We start from the raw sequence: 23,595 nt of genomic DNA, 5'->3' as shown, positions 1-23,595 counted from the left end.
TGTTGAGTGCATCCATAAGGTTTGATTGAGAAGATACAACCTACAACTATGATTTCTAGACTAGGAGAGAATGGAAGAAGAAGAAGAAGAAGGTTGGAGAAAGGAAGGGGTTTTGTGCCCAGAGTTACCGGAAGCTTCTTAGGTAGGTGGGAATCTCACTTCCCGAAAACTCGCTTCGGAAGCGCGATACTCCTCGCTTCTGAAACTTTATGGGAGGCTCGATTCCCCCATGCTTCTTCTATGCTTCTCATACGCATGGTCTATGCATACTATATACTTTTCTCACGATTTCACTCACTTTCCATGTACTTTCTTTAAATTGGTAACCATCATTGTTAGATTTTAACAAAAAATGTAAGTCCTTTACTAAAAAATCATGAAATATAAGAATGATCAATTTTATTTTAGTTTTTATTTGTTTCTTGTTTGATTCCATATTGCTTCATTTTTTATACATATTTTGCTTTTAAATTGAAACTTTGCTTCCCGCTTCGTATAAATTTTAAAATGTCTCGCTTCTCGCTTCTGCTTCTTGTATCGTTTCCCGCTTCCGCTTCCTAGTTTGGCAACCTTGGTTGTGCCCCTAACGTTTTGTTTTCAATTTGAAATTTTTTCAAGAATATCCTCATCGACTGAGGCTTGCCTAGTCAACGACCAGTTAAACTAGTCGAGCCTAGTTGCTTGACCAACTCACAGCTGATTAGGAGCATAGTCACAAATGTTGTTTTCGGTAGTGAAATATCTCAGGAGATTTTGAAAATTCTTATTTTTATCAGGAAAATATCGGTTTATCAAAAATTATTTATAAATAATATATAAGCAAATATTAGTAAAATTTTAATGATGATGATGATATAAGCAAATATCAGTAAAAATTTGTGGCAAATACATTACATGGATGGGTGATATGGTAAATAAGTTATTCCTACACAACAATTATTAGAAATAAAATATGCAACAACATATGGGTGATAAGATAATCTTCTAAGTTCTAATACATGTTCACAACTCTTCATGGTTCAAAAAATAGTCCCATATTGTTGGGAGGGAAGAAGGGGGCCTAAGTCCACCTCTATATAAGTGGCTGTGCCGTACTTTTCATTCCATGCTTAATATACGCTCTTAAGTGCTATTTTTTAAAAGAGAGCATCCCTTTTAAATGCCCTTTTTGAAAAGAGGGGAGCAATTTAAAAGGTGGCCTACCCATAAAGTGTAACAGGCCTGCCCAAGTGGATTGGGCCACATGGGCATTCCCTTTTAAATGCTTTTATTGAAAACCGGTAAGTGTTTCTGCCTTTTATTATTTGTTGTCTTTTAAATATTACAATATTATAGCAAGAATATCGTGAGATATTCATAATAGATGAAATTTTGAAAATCTCATGATATTTTTGGGATTAATACGGTTTTTTAATATATTGCGGTAATATGATGAGATTTTCAAAATCTTGGCGATATTGTGACTGATTTCGAGGCCTGCAACTAGGCACAGGCTGCATGATTTTGATTACATAAAATATAATGGACCACTAGGTCTGACAAACTTGAGTTTCGGGTGGACAAAAATACAAACAGGATAGCATTAGTGAGAGGCTAGATTTGTGTCTAGAGATCAAGGCATTAAAAATATGAAAAATGAAGAAATAATGAAAATACAAGTGTTGAAGTTAGTGGGTGTCAGATTGCAGCTATGTGTAAGCTTAAGGGCTTGTTTGATGGCACTCAGTTGCCATCAAATGTTGGGGGAAATGCTGTTCCACCCCACCCATTACGAAAAGAACAGGGATGGGGATGGGGGGACGCTCATTGCAAAAAAAAAAAGTCAAGGGAGAGGGGTCCCCAACGCTCTCTCTCTCTCTCTCTCTCTCTCTCTCTCTCTCTCTCTCTCTCTCTCTCTCTCTCTCTCTCTCTCTTGTAGCAGCTGGGCAGTGAGGCCACTGATGAGAGGCCGGCGGCGAGGCACCCTGGTCTCTCTCTCCTAGTTCTCCTCTCTGATTAGGGATTTGATTAGGGCTCTGATTAGAGTTCTGAATAAGAATTTTTTTGATCAGTTTTTTTTACATGATTAGGGTTTTTTCTTTGATTTTCTAGTTAATTTGATTAGGCCTTTTCTTTGATTTCATTAGAGTTTTTTTTCTTTGATTTTATTCGATTAAGGATTTGAATCAAATTTCTTAAATTAGGTTTTTTTTGTAGTTAACTTGATTAGGGTTTTTTATTCAAATTTCTTTGATTAGGGCTTTGAATCAAATTTTTTAAATTTGCGATTTTTATAGTTAATTTGATTAGAGTTTTCTTTTATTTGATTAGAGTTTTTTTCTTTGAGTTTCTTTGATTAGGGATTTGAATCAAAATTTTTTAATTAAGGCTTTTTATAGTTAATTTGATTAAGGTTTTTTGGTTTATTTATGATTTATTTTCTTGCATTTTAAGGTTTTATGATTTAATAGGGTTTGGTAATTTTATTTTTATAGTTAATTTGATTTATAGTTTTATGATTTAATAAGGTTTGAATTCTGGCTTTTTTATTTAATTTTATGGTTTATTTTCTTATACTTTAGGTTTTTTGGTTTATTTATAATTTATTTTCTTGCATTTCAAAGTTTTATGATTTAATAGGGTTTGATAATTTGATTTTTATAGTTAATTTGATTTTAGGGTTTGATATTTTTATGATAAAATTTCATAATTAGATGTAATATGACATTGATTAAAGCATTTATATACCAAAAAAATATCAATTCTTATATTTTCTCAAATTACTCAAATTTTAAACATTTTTTAGGTTTTAGATTCAATCTGAGATCCATATTTGGGGCTCAAATCCATAATAAACATGTTAAAACACTTGTATGGTTGGGTAGATCGAGTCGTACGATCCAAAATGAAGTTATCCGACCCATTATCCATGTGTTTCCATGCTTTTCGCACAACTGATCAAATAAACATTGGATATAAGGAACACTCTTCCGTGAACTAGCCACCAAACGTTGGACTGAGTACAATTGTTATTTTGTTCTTTCGTTCCGTCCAATCTTGGACAAGCCATCAAACAAGCCCTAAGACTTATGTATCTAGAAATAGGACCGAAAACCAAGAGATAACAAAGTATATATATGCAATGTAAACATGCTAAGTGGGTTTTTCAGTTTTTTCGGTGTTTTTTTCACGATTCAGACCCCATGATGTGTTTGGCATAGTTGATTTATTAGAAAACACCTAGATCAACTGTTTTTCATGAAAAAACGATACTTGGAGCCTATAAAATGTAAAAAGCCTTTGGACCGTTGATTTTTTGGATGTTATAAAACCCCCACCATGTGTTCGAATCGGATGCTCCAAGAGCTGATCCCTATAAAATCAAGTACATAAATCACATCTGTACGGTCAAAATTAAAAAATAAAATGAAAACCCCCTGGAAAACCCATTTAGCATGTTTACATCTCTCTCTCTCTCTCTCTCTCTCTCTCTCTCTCTCTCTCTCTCTCTCTCTCTCTCTCTCTCTCTCTCTCTCTACATATATATATATATGAGCATTGCTCCGGTGTTCCAGGAGCACTTATTCCCACATACTAGAAACTATGTCACACAGACTCGGTAGGGAGGCACCACACCCGAGTCGACACGCCCCGACACGGGTGCGGCTTCGGACACGGCTCAGACTCGGTCAACGCCGAGTCGGACTCGGTCAACGAGTCGAGGCCGAGTCCGTCCTTGTTTTGGACTCGGTCAACATTGACCGAGTCCAAAAATATCCATTTTTAGGGCAAAAAACAAAAAAAATGATCTTTTTATATATTTTTTTAAAAAATATATATAGCATGAATCTCAAACCCGCGTCGGGGGGAGCCCCCGAACCCCCTTTCTGCAAGGACAAAAGTACAATTTGCAAAGTTTGTAAAAACACTCATGCTGGTGCCAAACTTTAGAGGACAATATCTACATATATGCACACACTGGATGTATATGTATATATATATATAGCCGAGTCCCCATGTCCAAAATTTTTAAATGTCGCACCCGCACCCGTGTCCCACCTGCACCCATGTGACATAGACTATGTCACACAGGTGCGGGTGCGGGTGCGGGTGCGGGTGCGGGTGCGGGTGCGGGTGCGGGTGCGGGTGCAGCACTTGAAAAAAACTTGGGTGTGGGGGTGCAAATATATACAACAAAATTTTCATAAAAAAAAGCTGGCCAAACTCAGAACCCAACCCAAGCCTGGGTTCAGACCTGGTGAACCCAAGCTTGGGTTCACCAGAGCCTATTTTGGAGCAGGCTTGGGTTCGGTTATGTTGAACCCAACAAGCCTGGGTTTGGTTCTACTGAACCTAGTAGGCCTGGGTTCAGTTCAGTTTTGTTGAACCCAAGACTGGATTCACCAGAGCCAAACCCAGTAGCCCTGGGTTCGACCCTTGTACCAACGAGGGGAGAAGGAGAAAGGCAAAGAAGGAAGAAGAAAGAGAGGAGGAGAAGGAAGAAGAAGAAAAGAGGAGAAAGAAAAGGAAGAAGAAGAAGAAAGATAGGAGGAGAAGGAAGAAGAACAAGAAAGAGAGGAGGAACAGAGAGAGAGAGAGAGAGACGTACCTTCGTGGTCGTCGAAAGAGGAGGAGGACGTCGCTGCCATTGAAAGAGGAGGTCGTCGTCGTCGTCGTCGTCGTGGTCGTCGTCAGAAGAGGAGGAGGAGAGGAGTCGGGGAGGGGGAGGCATCTGAGTCGGGATCGGGTGGGGGGAATGGATGAGTCATGCCCTAACCCCCCCACCCCCTTAAATTTGTTTAATGGATCAAAATGGACTCAATCAAAGTTGACCGAGTCCATTTTGGACAAAAATAACCCTAGGTGTGGGTTGACTGCACCCAAGGTTATTGACCGCACTGGGTGCCGCACCCGCGTCCATGTGACATAGTCGCCTATTCTTCTTCTCTAAAGATACAATATTTTTAGATTAAAAGTTTGCCGAGTCTGTCAAATTTCAATTGGCCTCGCAGTTCTAAGTGGAACAGGCCAAGTTGATGGTCTTGGTCGAGTCCCTAACTGAGTTAATATTTTACAAGTATTTTCCAAACATGTAAGAACAATGGGTTCGAGCAATATCTACATTCAAATAAATAATTATGTAACACAAGCACAAGTTGGCAGATAAAGCACAAGCGACATTATCTAGGTTACAGCCTCTGTATATCCAAAGCACGAGGAAACATGTTAATTGGCCATATTACTTCAATGCTGCAAAGCAATACCTGGTTGTGGTTGCATCTTCATAATCTTAAAGTCTTCTTATCGTGTATTCAAATCATTTGAATCTATAATGTTATGTTGAACGTGTTTCTCTAGAGTCAACCTAGGGTTAATACAATATTCTTGTGTTCTCCTCTGCTATATTCCTCCAATTCCAGTTTATCATTGAAATTTAATAACAAATATACTGATATTAAATGTTCAAATTCAGTTTCACTGGCAACAGGCATATTTTTATGTCCTCCACTAAACTTTTGCACTTCAATATTTTATTTTTTTAAAAGAAGCACTCTTTTTGGGTTCTTAGTCAATGCCTACGCACCGACTAGGCTTTAGAGGCTTGGTGTCAGCACTTTTGACTGCATGGGTTATATTTATGTAGGAAATATATGAGAAGTTTACATTATGTCGACCAAATAAAATAAAGCATAAACTGATGAATTGCAAATTATTATTTGTGAAATTCCCCATCACATGGTGCATGTGAATCTAGTGCTGAACTCAAGTCAAAAGGATACAGAAATCTTAGCAAACATTCCAACTATCTGGAATGTGAAAAACCAGGGTCAACTCCAATGGGGTGCACAGCATCAGGTTACCTAAGATTGATAGAAGTAAATGTTTATGCCTGTATGCAAAAATTGATTAGCTAAAGTTTGCCACATCCAAGTGGTGTAGCACATGCATTTATGTGTGTGGAACAAAGTATAGACAGGGAGTCCACATGACATCTGTTAATTTTAAACAAAGCAAAAAGTGATGAAGTAATTGTGATCACATTATTTATGCAGAATAAGTAATATAAACTTCAAAATTGTCAGATTAATTATTTAGCTTGTCAACTATCTGAGGATATGGAAACTTGTCTTTGCAGGCATCTGAGGATATGGAAATTCATTTTTCCAGATACAATTTTATGCACCCGAACTATAATGTGCCACATTTTTTTTACTTCCCAACCCACAAACCTCGACCCCAATTTCTCAACCCACATCTAAAACACATGCAGAAATTTGGAAAAGCACACGAAGATATGTAACTATATGCCTACAAGTATTGAAAGTCAATAGAGAACATGCCTTCTCTTATCCAAATGCCCTTCTCCTCGAATTTTCATGGCAAGTCCATCACTAACACCAGGAGGGATATCAATATTGACAGTTCGTTTTGACGGCACTGTACTTTCACCACCACATCTTGGACATGGATCCTCTATAACTTTACCAGCACCTCCACATGTTGAACAGCTGGACACCTGAACATCATATTTGACAACATATTATACACTTGGATAGGAAGCATTTATAAAATATGTAACAATGGCAAGAATAGAAGAAGACCTTTATTAGATATAGGGGGAGAAAAGGTTGAAGTAGAACTTCAAGATTGGCAAACAACATCAATATTACATGTTTGATCATAACTGACTGTTGGAGGTATTCGAACCTCTCTTGGATAGGGTCTAATCAGATTGGGACCCTTTCCCAGAGCTCTTCATGCTTCATTTTGTTTCCTTTGTTTTGTATTTTTTTATGTGACTCCTCGTCACCTCCATGTATCAGTTTGTTTTTTAATAAAAAATTTACTTTCACTCAAAAAATAATAAATATTGTTGAGAGATGTATCATAAGTGCATTGCTTTATGTGTGTGCTTTGCCCCTTTCTGTATATTCTATAGTTTATAAGGGTATTCTCATACTTTTACTCATTCTGTTGTTAGGATCAAGGTCAGATAGCTATTTTTGTCTTTTCCCAGTTTGGCTGTTAGAAGCAGGGTTACCAGAAACGCTATAGAACATGGGGAAGTGCACTTCCCCGAAACGCGTTTCGGAAGCACGAAACACAGGGCTTTCACCGATTAGCCATATTGAATTTATTCAAGTATTAAATTTTATATATAGACATGAAAGCTCATTCCATTGTAACAAGATTTTAGTTTCTGAACTACATTGAATATGGAATATCGATTCCATAAATAAGTGAGGACAGAGTGTCCCTACCAATTAATTAAAAATAGTCTTTCCTTAAAGTGTTGCAAAAAGAGATACTATATGTTAGAGCAATATTTTGGTTCCATGGAATCATCATTTACATAATCAGACAGGCCTTTGGAATCACATACCATCCATCTCTCACAAAGCTTTAACTCCAGCACCTGATTTCTATATGCTAATCTCACGTGCTTAACAACTAAAGAACAAAATCACCTAGCATTGCACAAGGGGTGCTCAGAAAAATAAACTAGAAGCTCACGCCAATTTATCTCCATCAAATTTAAAGAAATAAACAGGTTATGTCATTCAGGATTATCCTTCCATCACATAAAGTGCACGTGCATAACATGTACAATGGAAACAAATGACTGTGCAAAAAATATATGAAAATCTAATGTACCTGGGATACCATGCCAAATGGTGTCCTGTGAGTTTTCATTGTGCCTCCCTTACCCCCACAATCTTTACAAGAAATTATGCCACTGCGAGATCTTGTCCCCTTCCCTTTACAATCCTCACATATCTCCACACGGATAATATCTATGTTCTGTTGCCCTCCGAATATAGATTCTTCAAAGCTGAGGGATAAGTCATAGCTACACGAAAAGAGTATATTAGAGAATATTTTGATGTAAATTCTTAACTACAGATATTATGTCATCAAACTGTTACTTGCACGAAAATTTAAAAAAAACATGCCTGTTAGAATAATGTATCCATATTTGAAGGTTGCAACACTCATTATCATTTCACTTTTTGGGAACACTTTAACATAATTGAATACATATAATAACCCAACCTGTCATATGCTCTTTGTGCATTATCCTACAAGAGTTAAATTGTTTAAAGGCATGAACAAAGCATATGTGTGTACTCTCCTCTTCACCCCCAACCCCAAACACACATATACACACGCTAAAAAAGGCAACACTAACAATCTGGATAGTAGAACGATTACCGAATATCAACACCTTGATACCAATCACCCCTTTCATTAAACATGCCATTTGAACCAGCCTGGCTTCCAAAAAAACCATTTGATTCACCAAAAAGTGAACCAAAGAGTTCAAAGGGGTCTACCTGGACAAGAGTACAGAAGTTAAACCAAGGTTGCCAAAGAGGGAAGTGGAATCAAGAAGTGATGCAGGAAGCATAAGCAAGAAAAATAAGTACATGTAAAGTGGGAAGCAAGAAGTTAATAGGAAGCATTTAAGAAGTGAATTAAGATGTTTTATTAGAATTGCATAACATTTCAACTATAGAAAATATATTGTTGTTTAATATTTATGCTTTAGTCTAATTAACATATATTAATGATAGTGTTGTATTGTTTATAAGAATTACAATTTATTAATTATGTAAAATAGATTGTTTAGTGAAAATTCAATTCTTATGTTGAAAAGTTGATGTCCTTGGAAGTACGCTTCTTATGAAAAAAGAATTTTAGTTTCGAAAGTGTTTAGCTTCCTTCCAACTTCCAAAGAGGCTTCTAAAGAAGTGAGCTTCCCAAGACAGGAGTTAAACAACATAGAAACTGTCTACCTGAAATTGTCCCTTGGCCCGTAGGTCCTGGCACAAGGTGAGAATTCTAGCTCTTCCAGATGCCCAATAGCCAAAAAAAATTATACAGTTTATTAAAGGGGGGAGGGGGGGAGAGAGAGGGAGGGTTGGCACGAGGAGGGTGGAGAGAGAGAGAGAGAGAGGCCTACCCTTTGTGGAACAGCACCTGAGTCTTGGTAATCACCTTTTATCCCAGCCTCACCAAAGCTATCGTATAGAGATCTTTTTTCAGCATCTGAAAGCACCTAAGTAGAGAACATAACTCCATATATTGATCATGGCACTGCACCTCCAATGTGACAAACAAGAGGAGCAACAAATTACATAGTTAAAGAAAATTAATTACCAGTAGCATGTGGAAATGTTTCTGGCAGCAACTTTAGATATTTGTCAAAGTAATTTCACAAAAGTCATAAATTCGCACAAAGCACACAAGGTGTTTTCAGAATCCATAGGACACAGACATACACAGGGTGTTATTGACATTCATACTTGAAGTTAACAAGTCTGCTAGCTCTAACTGTTAGAATATATATATATATATATATATATATATATATATATATATATATATATATATGTGTGTGTGTGTGTGTGTGTGTGTTTCTTCTTTGTAATAGATAATACCATATAGGGGTATTTTGGTAATTTTGTACATGTAATAGTCTCTGCCCATTAGAGACTTACACTTTTGTAAAGGGCGGTTTTGTCTTTTGGTCAATATAGCTGTTGGGGCCTTTCCCAAAAGCTATACGGGTCATCTTGGCCCTCTTGTTTGTATATAAATAGGGATATCTTGTCCCATTAGATGTTATGCATTTTCCTAATGCATATTTGATAAATAAAGATTGTGTTCTTGTGTTGGCTTTGTGAGTGCCCCTTTGTGGGTTGTTCTTGTGCTCTTGCCTATAGTAGGCATTCTATATTTGAATCCTAGAGAATTCATTACACTGACTAATCCATGGTAGCACTTTCACTTAGATGCGTAGTTGGCAAACCCGGCGAGTTGAGTTGGGAATCGCTCGAGTCGACCCGGATCGGGCCCCAACTAGCTCATTGATTCAGGACCACCAATCAACATGCCTCTTATGTGTTTTTTAACATGCATTTTGAGGTTTTAATGTGTAGTGCTCATAAATGGATACTTGTTATAAAGAATCATATGTTTTTAAATCATAAACATTAATAATTATGTACAGTTGAATACTTATATAGCTTAGTCATTGATGTCATGTGCTAAATTTAGTTATTATACAATATGGAGTTTGCTTTTTTCCATATCTTAATACTAGAAAATGCATAGTCCTAACTCATCCGAGTTACCGAGTCAACCCGCTAACTCGCAAGTCAAGGGTCAAGCGATCTGAATCCGAGTCACGAGTTTGCCAACTATGCTTAGATGAGAGCACTTTTCCAACCTTTCTCAAGATCTTATTTTCAAAAACAATTGCATGTGTTCCAAATCTACTAGAATTCCTCAAAGGTGTTATCCAAGATAAAGTACTAGAATGAACATTTAAAAATTTGATAGGGGTAATAAAAATATGAAAAACTTGTTAATGCAGGCAGCTTTTAGTGGATGTCATTAAGTTCACGACTTCTTTTTTGCTTGTAACATTTTTGAACTATGCCAATAAATATAAAATGGTATTCAAACACCCAAGTCAAAAATTAGGAGGAAAAATCCAACAGGAGAAGAATTTTGAGATGGTGGATGTTCTTTGCATGGTGGCAGTTTTGGCAAGAAAGAAACAACAGGAACCACAAGGACAAGAAGAAGTGTGGAAAAGACATGGGAGAATACAATACCAAGGATAACTGTATGTGAGAGCAAAGTAGGCTGGATCTGATATCCAATTGATCAGGTCGAGTAGGCTGGTCGTTTCAGTAGCAAACAGATTGAGCCAAGCATGATTTCGCCTATACTTCACTTGATTATTGTCATTTTTGTATAGCTTGATCATATTGGTTACATTTTCCCAAACACATACACGCACGCAGGCACGCACGCACGCACACACACCACAAACACATGCACACATGCACATGACACCACACACACACACACACACAGTCACACACATGCATGCACACACACATTTGTGTGTGTGTGTGTGTGCGTGTGTACATGTGTGTGTGTGCATGTGTGTGGTGTGATGTTGTGTGTGTGCATGAGTGCACACACACACAAATATATGTAATATATATCACATACAAGTTGTTCAATGCAAGTAAAAACTTTTGAAGGACAGAAGCTTATACAAAACAAATTCAAAGTACATGACACTAGAAAATTCCTGATTTGAAGAATGACAAGATAATCCTATACTGGAGCAGAAATTTCCCAAAATCAGAATTTCATCTTACAAAATCACAAATGGAAGTTAGATGAGAATAAAACTTTAGTATACTAAACAACATACACAAAACAGGCAGTCCAAAAGGCTTAGAAAATAAAAGAAAGAAAATTTTGGTTCACCAAGTTATCCACTAGCCGATCACAAAAATGCTTAAACTTGGGTGAAACACATGATCACGACAACTATGAAGAAAATGATATGCCTACATTTTTAGTAAGATTTCTGCAACTTTTGGATCCAACAGATCTTCAAACAACTACATGACTGAAAGGAGAAAATGATACAAACAAAATTTATCCATATCCCAATTTATTAGCTAGCGAAAGATACCAAAAGAGTCTGAAGTTGAAGACTTGAAGACATTGATTGGTTTAAGATTTTAAATCTTGAATAGTATATAGTATATACAAGATTATTGAGAAGATTTTAGCCAACAGACTGAGAGGAATGATGGACATTATATCTCCCAATCAAAGTGCATTTACTCGAGATAGAAAAATTCAGGAGTGCACCATCATAGCAAATGAGGCGACACATTCTATATTATCACATAAGCACTTGGCTTCTTTATTGAAACTAAACCTAAACGAGGTGTTCAACAACATCAAGTGGTCATTCCTCTTTGACAGCTTGGAATGGGCTTAGGCCAGCACTGGACTGCACAGACTAAAGAATTAGTTACTTCTGCACAGATTAAAGTAAATGGGATCAGGGAAGATTATTTTCGGATGTGGAGGGGTTTACGGCAGGGCTTTCCACTTTCCCCTCTGCTGATCAACATTGTTAGTTAGAGTCTGCCAGTCCTTAAGAGTCTGCTATTTGAATTTTTTCTGTTTGTAACTTTGTAACACCACTTTTCTCTTTAATGTTTTTTTGCATTTAGTGCTTAAAACTGGGTATTTCTTACCTATTCATGTTGTGTCTATGGCAGGTATATATTTTCACATGGTACAAGAGCATGCCATTTCTTTTTTCCTTTGTGAAGGCATATATGTTTTTTCCTTTCTTTGCACATTTAGTGGGCATATGGATGATGAACTAAACCTTGTTATAGACATGGTTTAGCAAGTTACACCTAAAACTAGTTTGCAGCATCATATGGATGATGCATTAACCTAGTAAACATAGATTTAGAATGCTTTCCAACCTAAGTTTTGAGGCCCGATAAAAAAAGGGAAATTTTCAAATACCCCTGAAATGTTTCAGCCTAATTCGTGCACACCAAACTTTTCAGAGTTTGCAAATGCACACCAAAGTTTTTACTTGGGTTAATCAAATGACCCCAATTTAACTACCTAATATTAATTCGGTTATAATTTTTTTTAAATGACCATGCTACCCATATGTCTTGCTAGATGAGAAAGCCTGGTTTTTAGGAAACTTTTTTTCACTTATCACAAGTCGTGAGTCTCTCTCTCTCTCTCTTGAGGAACCAAACGGACACAGTTGCGCTTATAGCTCGCATAGTCACCATCATGGCAATACCTAATTGATCTTGATTCTTGAAATAGAAAAACTTTTGTCAACTATAACCAGATTGGCTTTTGGGTCAAATGAAAATGCAATTAGTTTCGGTTCGGAAATTTATCAGGTCAGTTATTGAGAAACCAAACGGACCTAGTTGCGCTTAGAGCTCACATAGTCACCATCATGGCAATAACTAATTGATTTTGATTCTTAAAATAGTAAAACTTTTGTCAATTATAACCAGATTGACTTTTGGGTTAAATGAAAATGCATTTAGTTTCGGTTTGGATATTTATGAGGTCAGCTAGTTGTGCTATTGGTGGGTCGAGTGATTGTTGGTTTGATTAGCTTATTGCAATTTAAGCTTTATATAAATTGTGTTTTTTAAATAATCAAGATTGAGTTTCATGGTGTAGTGGTTAGTGTCTTGTTTCTTATTGTGGAGGTCAAGGGTTCAAGTGCCATTGTAGTCAATAAAATTTTTACTCAAAACATAATAAACATTTTAATCAAAACATTCGGTTGATAGCCCTATAAACAGTCAAACTTACTTTGTTCATACTTCTAGAATAAAGGAAAACTAGTGATTGTATTTCCCTAATTGCAGGGGTAAAACGGTAACTTCAAAACATGAGTTTGGTTAACCGAATATCAATCCTACGTTAGTTTATGATTGGAGTCATTTGATTAACCCAGGTAAAAGCTTTGGTGGGCATTTGCAAACTCTGAAAAGTTTGGTGTGCACATGAATTAGGCCAAAACATTTGGGGGGTATTTGAAATTTTCCTTAAAAAAAATTGAGTCTCCCTTATGGACAGAAAGTGATCATAGGGATGCTGATTATTAGGGATGCAAATAGGTCAGATCCTAACCAATATCCGGACCAGACCAAAGTAATTCAAGCAGATATGGTTCATAAAGAACTATCTGTTTTCTAAACGGATCAGATATAAATTAAGATTTTTGGATAATTTCGAATCTGGACCTGTGTCAGGTTCCGGTAATGGACTCAAACCCAATTATCATTCTGAAAAGCATAGAAATGACACCCACATGGTACGGAGACACACCTTGTCACACCCTATAGACTTTACTTTCCCCACTCTACCATATCTGAAAGCTTAAATTTGTGACACTATAGCAGAAAAGAAAATAAGGTGTGCCATTCAAGGAGGTTACAATTAATGAGAGAGGGACAGCCCTTTATTTTTCTGATGGTTTGTGAATTTGTGTAAGCTAAAATTTAGTCCCATATCGATATTTGTGGGCTTTCTTGCTGTCAGCACTGAGGGCTTTAGTAAAAATTCTAAGAAAAAAAATTACAGTAGGGAACTAGTAGTGTCTCGTCTTTGGTTCGGATGAGCTGAATATCAGGTCTTTCGAATCTGGGTCAGGACAGGAATAGGTTTTCAATTTTAGTGACATGGCCAAATGTGGCTGTTGATTTTGAAATTTGAATGGATCAGGATCCGAATCTAGGATAGATGTGCATGTATTCAGCTATAGGATTGATTTTGTTTAGATAGAAACCCTACTGATCATATTGAATCTATTTCGTAGGGACACGCCATTTTGGTGGTGTCCCTGGTGACACAAGTGGACATAAACATGACGCATATGGTCAATATTTTAATATTTTTAATGTTTTAAAGTATTATGTCAATAAAAATTGTGTTTTTAATATTAAAATATCAAAAAAATAATTTATTGTTGATTAAAAGATTTAAAAAAGTGTCCTATTTCCCAAAAAAATGAACTTGCGAGTTGAACCCACATCATGTGTCCATGTGTATTTGTGATATAGTATTGAATTGCATCATTCCCTACTTTGAGGCCCTAGTAGGAGAGAGAGAGTTTTCCATCCTATCATGAAAAATAGTGGAATGATACTACCTACATTAATGGTCTTACTGTAATATCGCGTATTTTTTCCATAATTTTTAATTTTGAAAAATATGATTTTTTAATTTAATATTTAATTAAAGTAATAAAAATCATGGAAAGTATATTTAAATATAGGTGACCTCAGCTGGGTCTAGGCGTGGCCCAAAGCTCACTGACAAGACCTAAATGAGCCAATTAAAGTTAAATGAGCCAATTAAAGTTTGAGAAAAAATTTGTGTCTAACCTTTATATTCGAGCAAAAATCGAGCGAAACTAATGTTAAATTCAGGCGAAATTCAGAAGTGAAAATCAGGTATGTATACCGTTAAATGTGTCTCGTAATTCTGAGCACGTTGGTGGCCCATTTTCTGAAATAGAGTCACTATTGGCCCAAAAATCGCGTTTTTAAAAAATGACCTGCCTCTATTTTTTTGCCTTTTCTGGATTGGATCGGACTGAATCCACTCCTTTTGATCCAAGTTAATATAGATCTGGACCCAGTCCAGGACCCATATTAGCTAGGATCTTGTTCAGGTAGGATCCATATGGGTTTTGGATATGGATCCAGATCTAGATCTGAAATCCATATGTGGTCAATTTAAAATTTAAGTTGTGTAGGTAGAGTTCTACCTGGAGTAGAACTCTACTCCAGGGAGACTTTCAGAGGGGGCCGACACCCTCTAGAACATTCTCAGAATATTATATTAATAATTAAATAATTAATAAATAAAATAAAATAATTAATAAAAAGGATAATGTAGACTTCTACATGATATAGAACTCTACTTATGCTAAGACTTCTCTAGAGGGGATGTCACCCTCTAGATAATTGTAATAAATAAATAATATAATACTAAAAGAAGGGGGTAATAGTATATAAAGAGGGGTTGGTCTCCTCTCTCTCTCTAGAAATTGTGATTCTAGAGAGAGAAGGAGAGATTAGAGAGAACCCAAAAATCGTGAGGAGAGAAAGAAAGAAATGAGAAAAAAAAAGAAAGAGAGAAAAGATAAAGGAAGGAAAGAAGAAAGAGTAGAAAAATCAGTTTTCTCACCATACATTCGTCGATTTTCCAATTTTTCTACGCTTCGATTAAGGTATGGATTTATCTCTAAGTTCGTACAGGAAGAAATAATTATAAACTAATTTTATGTGTAAGTTTAGATGAAAAAGGGAAATTTGATCCAAAAATATGTATATGTACATGTACATGTACATGTATTAAGTGATGATTTCATGTATTTCTTGAGATTTTGATTTCCCTAGTGCATTGAATCTTGAAATATCTATGTTTTGATGTAGATTTTCTTGATTGTATATAAGCATGCCATCGATTTTTTCCTATTTAAGCATGTGTTCAACTTTTGTTGACTTTGGATTTGCATACAGTGTGAGAATCATGTTGTTGATTTCTTTTTTTTAGTCAATCATGTTGAATATATATATATATATATATATATATATATATATATATATATATATATATATTTTTTTTTTTTTTTTTTTTTGTGCCCTCGTCGACCATGATATTTGAGGGTTCTATCTTCTGGAAAAAAATATATTGTTTGGGATCAGTTTTAATGTGATTCGATTTGCCGATTTCAACATATGAGTAAACCTAATCAGATCTGCCATTATATTGTGTTTTAGCAGTCTGATTAGGTCTACCGATATGTCTCCATGAGCAGTTTGATCAAATATACCAAAAAAATTTTGTGGACAGTCTAGTCAGACCTGCTGATTGCTATGTGTGAGCAGAGACCTGGCAATTTATTATGTGGGTTCAGTCTAATCAGACCTGACAATTTATTATGTGGGTTCAATCTAATCACACCTGCCTACATTGTGTGTGTATGCAATGTTGTCAGACTTGCCAATAGGTTATTTTTTATGCTCTAATAAGATCTGTGTAATAACCAAAAAATTTGAGTGATTTTATATATATCGGACCCGGGATCCGTTACTCGGATCCAAAAAGGAAATATATAAATGGGTATTAAAAATATATACGCAATAATATTGGGTAATTGGGGTTGGACCCAAATGGATCCAATATGTGGATCCACCATTCCCTTACGACCCGGGTCCATGTGGATCCCTCATTCTTGGCCGACCCGGATCCACGTTAGAGTGGATCCGGCATCGCGGATCGCGGGGCTCGAACCTGGACCCGACCCTCTATTAATAAAGTATTGATTATAAGAATCGTGCCTAGGCCACGATTCTTGCTAAAGAAATCAAGAATGAGGGGGGAGAGGTTACGAAACGTAACCGACTCTCCTCCATCTCTTTCGGAAAGGAAGAGAGATCGCAGCGTTAAAAGGGGGAGAGGACCTCACCCTCCAACTCTCGCATTCCCTCTATTTTCCCCTCTGTCGATCGCCTGTAACGCCCCCAAATTTTTAACCCAAATTTATGTAATTTTTTTTATAACAGCGGAAACAAGAAACAATATAGGGTTAAGCATTCCGGAACATTACAGTAGAGAGCAAACCCAAAACATTTATTTCATTTCAATATCGATGAAAATTAACATCAGAGTTTTAGATGATATGAATCATTCAATTATAATAAACCCAAGCGATGTCTGGAACAATAAATCCAAAAATCTCGATCTGATGCCTTATCCCGCAGCCGCTCATAACTCTATACTTTACCTGAAAAATGGTAAAATTATAGGAATTAGGCTACAACTGTCTAAGTAGGAATTACTGTAATTTTTCTTGCAGGTATATCATGTTTCAAGTATGTGATGTAGGTGTCATGTGTGATTTGCAACATATACAGAAGCAAGTAAACCAAACTATGAAATAGCAGTAACAAGTATATCATTTAACTAACAACTACACATTACAGGATCCAACATCTCACATGTTATAATTTTAAAGCATGCTAAAAGTACAAAACTATATTCTGAAAGAGTTATGAAGCTATAAATCTAACAGTTTACTGAGTGTGATACCTTGAATGTTCTAATTAGATGTTTATCTTTAATTATCCCGCGAGTACACGCGGGCCGAATCACTCGTAACGGAAGAGAACATTCGGGGGTTTATTATTCATGGGTGTTTTATTAACCCGAACGTTCTAACCGAAACTGTAAATCCTAAGGGAGCGGTCAGTGACCGAGAGAACCTCCCAAAGGCCAAAACCAAAACAGGATGCATGTAATAACCGTATTTTTGTTAGCTATTTGAATATTTTTTTTCTATAAATAAGGCATAATTCGTGCGATTCGGGCATGGATCCAAGTTACGGATCCAGGATCCATATATGATCGTTATAAATATATAAGTATAATACCATATATATTTACTTATAAAAAATAAAATAAAATAAATAACATAAATTAAAAATATGTATATATGTATATCAAGGGATCCATGATTGGATCCATTCGGATCCAACTCGTGGATCCATATCACGTGGGTGGTGCGGATCCAAAACCGCGGCTAGACCCGGGTCTTGGACCCGGCCCCAACCCGCATGCTTATATAAAAAAAAAAAAGGAGAGGGGTTTTATTTTAAGGGGCATATGAAGGCCCGATAAAATGAAGGGGTTAGGGTGAACCCTAACCCCTGCAAAGGGATATCGCAAAGGGGGAAGGGGGCTGGAGCGCGCCGCTGGGAGGGCAGTGTGCTCCTGCCTCTTCAAATGGGGGTCTCGCCCCTCTTCCTCCCCACCTCTGCTCTCTTCTTTCTTCCTCTCTCTCTCTCGTCTCCCTCTGCGCAAGCCATCGATGCTGCCCTGGAGTTCGTTGGAGCCTCTCTCGCCGGCACCCTTGCTACGTGTGACTGGATCGACGCCGCCGGCCCTGCCGAGCCCTTCTCTCCCTCTCGATCTTCACCTCCTCTCGTTGTAGCAGCAACCACCTCGCCGGAAAAAGGTAGGGGTTACTGTTTCTTTTCTTGTTTTGGTGTGTCCGGTGTCCAAGCATTGATGGGGTTACGGTGAGGCTCTAAATCGATTGAAAGAAAAGGGGGTTTTCGAATAATGAAAGGGGGATTTGGGGTTTATTGAATCTAAATGGGTTTGGGGTTTTCAGATTTATGCTACGGGGTGGAGTTTAATGGCTATCGGGAACCCCAAATTGGCAGAATGGGGATTTCGGCTACTGTGAAAACCCAAATGATATTGGGGTTTTCGAAAAACGACGAGAGGTTCCGATTCATGAGTTTTCAGATTTATGCTAATAGGGTTGTACTCCTCTTAACCCCCAAATACCCGAGTTGGGGGTTTCTGATTTTCGAACAGTGGTGTTAGGAACAAACCACATTGGGGGTTTGTGTTGCCGTGAATCCCCAAACCAAAATTTAGGGGTATCGGCTGCTATGAACCCAAATAAAGAAAAAAAAAATGTCTACAGGGTTTTCAATAGACTGTTTATATAATACGTCCAATGAAAAACAAAAATTTATATTAGTTTCTGTGTACATCAGTTTCAATTGAAAAAAAATGACACTTGGTCTCTGCATGTTATTTTCACTTTTTACTTCCTGTGTGAGTCACAAAATAGAAATTTGTGTTGTTGGGGTTCACATTGGCAAATTCTTTCGCAAGTAGATACTAAGACAAAAATCATGGACTGGGTGTTTGAGCAGAATACACTTCGGTGAAGTCCACGAGCAAGGCTTACGTTTTTGCATTTTACCTTAACTCTGAACATGTTTGTATTTGGCATCCATGTATCAGTGGTTCTATATCTCAAATCCATACCTGCCTGAGAGTGTATTTCTTTTCCTATTTAATCCATCATTGAAACGGTCTACAACACTTGAATATGATAAATGATAGATTTTGTTTTTTTATTGCTATGATCTATGGAATCAAAATCTGCATAATCTATTGAGTCTGTCCTAGAGTTTTCTTTTCATAAAGACATGCCTTAGCAGACAGGTTTTGTTTTTTCTTTCATATTATATCTGCTATGCGGACTCACTACACCCGATATGCTCAAAGACCATAATCTCTAACAGATAGTAGGATTTTGGTGATTTTTGGTAGGGATAGAAATAAATGGGTACTTCATAAGTTAGTCATGATTTGGAAAATTTCATTTTTGTGTTGACTGTGTGGGGATTATGATTGACAATTTTTTTTCTATGACATAAACATTCTAGAATTTTTATTGAACCACTACAACCGTGAATGGCTTAAGATATACAATGTCAGATGCCTAACTAGAATTAAAAGATTTAATGCAAATGACAGAATTGCATGTGTAATGAAAATCAGCAAATTACTATGCTTGTTTTACAAAAAAAAAAAATACTATGGTACCTTATATGGTAAATGAGCAAGTTAATTACTGCTATTCCCTCCCGCTGAGTGGGTGTCTAGGAAATCTTGCCTAATGGGCAATATTCATTGAATACCCGATGCAGGTACTTGGGTCGTTAACTTGGGTGCAAGGGAAATAAAGCTATTGAGAAACTTTCGGTTTTTGACACAAGTCAGTGTCTAAGCATGTATAGGACATACATAAGTTAATTCAATGTTAACAAATTTATGTTGATAACTCCATCGGTTATTATATACATACATTTGAGCTTGTGAATATTTAATGGCACGTGTTAGCATGCTTTATAGTTTGTAACATGTGAGGCATTTGGTGTCTGTTAACATATTATTGCAAAGTTGGTTTTGGAAAGTGCATACATGAAATCAATGCGTGTTTAGCATGTAAAATCATGCATAAATGTTCTCATGTACTTATGAATTATGGATGAATGCATGTGTCTTAAGTGATTACATGAAAGCACTCGCACATGGATGGTGAACACATGCATATGACTGTGGTAACTCATGCACATTGTTAAATTGGTTCGAATGAATGTGCATTTGGAGGCATGCTGACCTCATTGCATAAATTGCAAGTTATGATTTTTGCATACGATGCATCGATGGTCTAAATGAATCATCACAGGCCTGGAGAACCTTGAGCCTTGGTTCGCTCTTTCCTTAATTGTTTAAATGCATCAAAAAAAATCATACTTTATATTATTGTTCTATATTGCACTATTCAATGTGTTTCCACAGGCTGCAGTCTCGTGATGGTTCTCGCAGGGGTTAATGCGAGCTTTTCCCTTGTTATTGCATGTAGAAATGCAAAACTCAATAATTGGCTCTTAATTAAAAGATAATGAATAAGAACAGTGTAATATACGTTCTAGGATATCTCATCTGGAGTATGAGAATCTTAGAGTTTCGATCTTGGGGAGACTGTGAGGATACAAAAACTCCGTGTACTATAATTTTGTCCCCTGAACCCGATATTTAGGTTCTTTCTCCTGGCCACGGTTTTAGGGAGAGTCCGTCACTTTACCCGGGAGTGGTGTGTTAGTCACAGCTGTGAGTCTGTTTTGGTATACCAAGAAAATGGCGTCAGTGGATGCTGTTTTCCCTGGTGTCCCCGACTTTGGATGTTGTTTTTCAAGGTTCCGATGGATGGTGTTGTTTCCTGATATCGGTCGAGGGCTAAGTTTGGAACCCGGTAATAAGATACAAATTGTGTGTTAAGCTACCCCAGGAACCCTACTTGACCTCGGGGTTTGTACCTGTTTGGTGTATCCGCGGGCAACTGTAATTAAAAAGAGGAACTTAAAGCTGCGTGCATTTAATAGGGCATGCATATGGAAAGATGGAACTTAAATGAAAGATAACAAAAGAAATCATGCATTTCACATAATCATGCATTTTCCTATTATACATTAGAACATGCATATGTTATATGTTTCCTTAATTGTTACATGTTTGATGGATGCATGATGTTTAACTGTCAATGCATGTTAAATGTCTTGTTGTACTAAAATGATGCATCATGGTATGGTTTAACATTTCTTTATGCATAATGATGTACCTTGTGGTATGAATGCGTACCTGAATTATGAATTGTCATAATTGCATTTCTCTGAATCATTGTATGAATTTGTATCTGTGATTATGGGATATTCAAATGATTGCTTTTGATGATACTTGTCAGATTGCTTCTCATAAATTGTTGACTGTTGTAGCATACTTCTTTACTTATTCTTGTATGGGTTGAAAATCACATTCGGCACCCACACCATATACTTGACACATAATACACCTGCAAGAAAAATTACAGTAATTCATACTTAGACAGTTGTAGTTTAATTCCTATAAATTTTCAGGTGAAGAGTTGGATTTAGGAACGACTGCGGGATGAGGCTTCGATCGTGATTTTTGGATTTACTTTTCCAAGGATAGTGTGAGAACTCTGATCTGAATTTTCATTGATATTGGAATGAAAAGAATGTTTTGGTCTTGCTCCATCTGTAATGTTCTGGAATGCTTAGCCCTACGGTATGACTTGTTTCCGCTGTATTGAAAAAAAAAATCTCAAAATTTGGGTTAAGATTTCGGGGCGTTACAATGCATCTCTAACTTCTGCAGAAGAAAAAATAGCTACCACCTAGGACATATTGGTAGTCCGGATCCTCCCAACTCCGAGGACTGGGGACCAATGAGTCACTTTAGCTCGAAATAGTTAAACACATGTCCCCAGAGTTTTGTATCACCTACCCTCTCCAAGGTAAGTCTGAATCTGAGTGGGTTAATCTTTTCATTTAATTAATTTCCTGAAGTACAGGGCATTTCCTCAGCTTCCTTCTACTACTATAACAATAGAATTTCCAAACTTAATCATTTTACCAAGGTGTATAAAACAGTCTCAATCATTTGTCATATTGATTGCATAAACTCACTCAAAGTGCTCCAGTGCCTTTAAACCAGTAAAGCACACAAGCCCCGGTACCTTTAAACCAGTCGAGCACACAATATTTACAATTAAGTTTTTATCATTTTATTGTCTTAGCACACAAGTTCGCCCAAGTACCGATATCGGGTAATCAATCCAATATAGCTCATTAGGCAAGGTTTTTTCCAAGTATTTGCCTCGCGAAAAGGCACATGTCCATATGTCAATAAGTACACCATCATATGTTTGGAACCAGTATAACAACCTCATTCTTGAAACGCAGTTAACATGCTGCATACAAGCAATTCAAATAATACATTGCAGTCTAATCAATGATAACAGTAGCAGTATATGTTGCTGAGTGTGTTTGAGGCAAACTAGAGTCTAAACCAGTTTATGTGTAGATTCGATCAATGATTTCACTTCATAAGGCTGGTTGAAATATACACCAATCTGCTAACCGGAATTTAATATAAAAATGCCATGTTGTACATAATGAACCAGACTCAATCTACTAACGTAAGCCTGTTTATAATTTTTAGAATGAACAGACCCATTCCGCTAATAGAAATTCACTTGAACATGGTATGTTTTACTAAATGAATCAGACCCAGATTAGGCTAACAAGAGGTTACATAAACATGCTATGTACTATTAAATGAAACATACACAAAAGATCAACTAACAGGTGTTAACATGAACATAAATGATACTGATGCACAATAGGCTAACAACAGACCCATTTGGCTAACAGAAATTAACTTAACATAGTAGGTTTTGCTAAATGAAACATACCTAGGTGGTTAACAGGAATTTAAGTAAACATGTCATGTTTTAATAAATGAAACAGATATTAATCGGTTAAAAGGGATTAACCTGAACATTTTATATTTTGCTAAATGCAACAGACTCAAATTAAAACTAACAGGAGACTACACAAACAGGCTATGTACTACTTATTGAAACAGACGCCAAATCAAATAACAGGGATTTAACAGATACATGTTGTATTCACCTAAAGGTATTAGACACATATGGCTAATAGTAAAGCACATAAACATGCTTATGTACAGTTAAAGGAAGCAGATACAAAATCAAATAACATGATTTAACATAGGCATGCTGCATTTCATAGCGTAAAACAAACACGAATCAGCTAACATCAAGGTACATTTTGATTCCAAGATTTCTGAGCATCCTCCCCTAAGAGAAAAATCAGAATGCTCTCATTTGGAGGTCCGAGAAAAATCCCAACACTCATTAATCGAATACAGTTTTAGGTCCACCGAAAATCCCCAATTTGAAAGATCGGTTGTGGTTTCTTTCCGGAACACCAGAAATCCCCAAATTAGAGGATAGGTTTGGGGTTT

The 23,595-nt window shown here is 36.6% G+C and overlaps 1 protein-coding gene across 1 annotated transcript in view; it reads right to left on the bottom strand.

The window, feature by feature from the left end:
- LOC149846987 (uncharacterized) overlaps positions 1-23,595 on the bottom strand; it is an 81,895-nt gene that overhangs the window by 49,869 nt on the left and 8,431 nt on the right. The window contains exons 3-6 of the mRNA XM_089996727.1: positions 8,945-9,040; positions 8,194-8,315; positions 7,636-7,831; positions 6,321-6,496 (exon numbers count right to left, since the gene is read on the bottom strand). Of these exons, the coding sequence (XP_089852853.1) occupies positions 6,321-6,496; positions 7,636-7,831; positions 8,194-8,315; positions 8,945-9,040 (590 nt within the window). The remainder of the gene's footprint in view (positions 1-6,320; positions 6,497-7,635; positions 7,832-8,193; positions 8,316-8,944; positions 9,041-23,595) is intronic.

This window comes from Nuphar pumila, chromosome 2 (genome assembly GCF_984573655.1).
Source record: "Nuphar pumila chromosome 2, dmNupPumi1.hap1.1, whole genome shotgun sequence".
NCBI lineage: Eukaryota > Viridiplantae > Streptophyta > Magnoliopsida > Nymphaeales > Nymphaeaceae > Nuphar > Nuphar pumila.
Note: the sequence above shows the minus strand (reverse complement) of the source record. Positions and strands in the feature narration are given on the sequence as shown.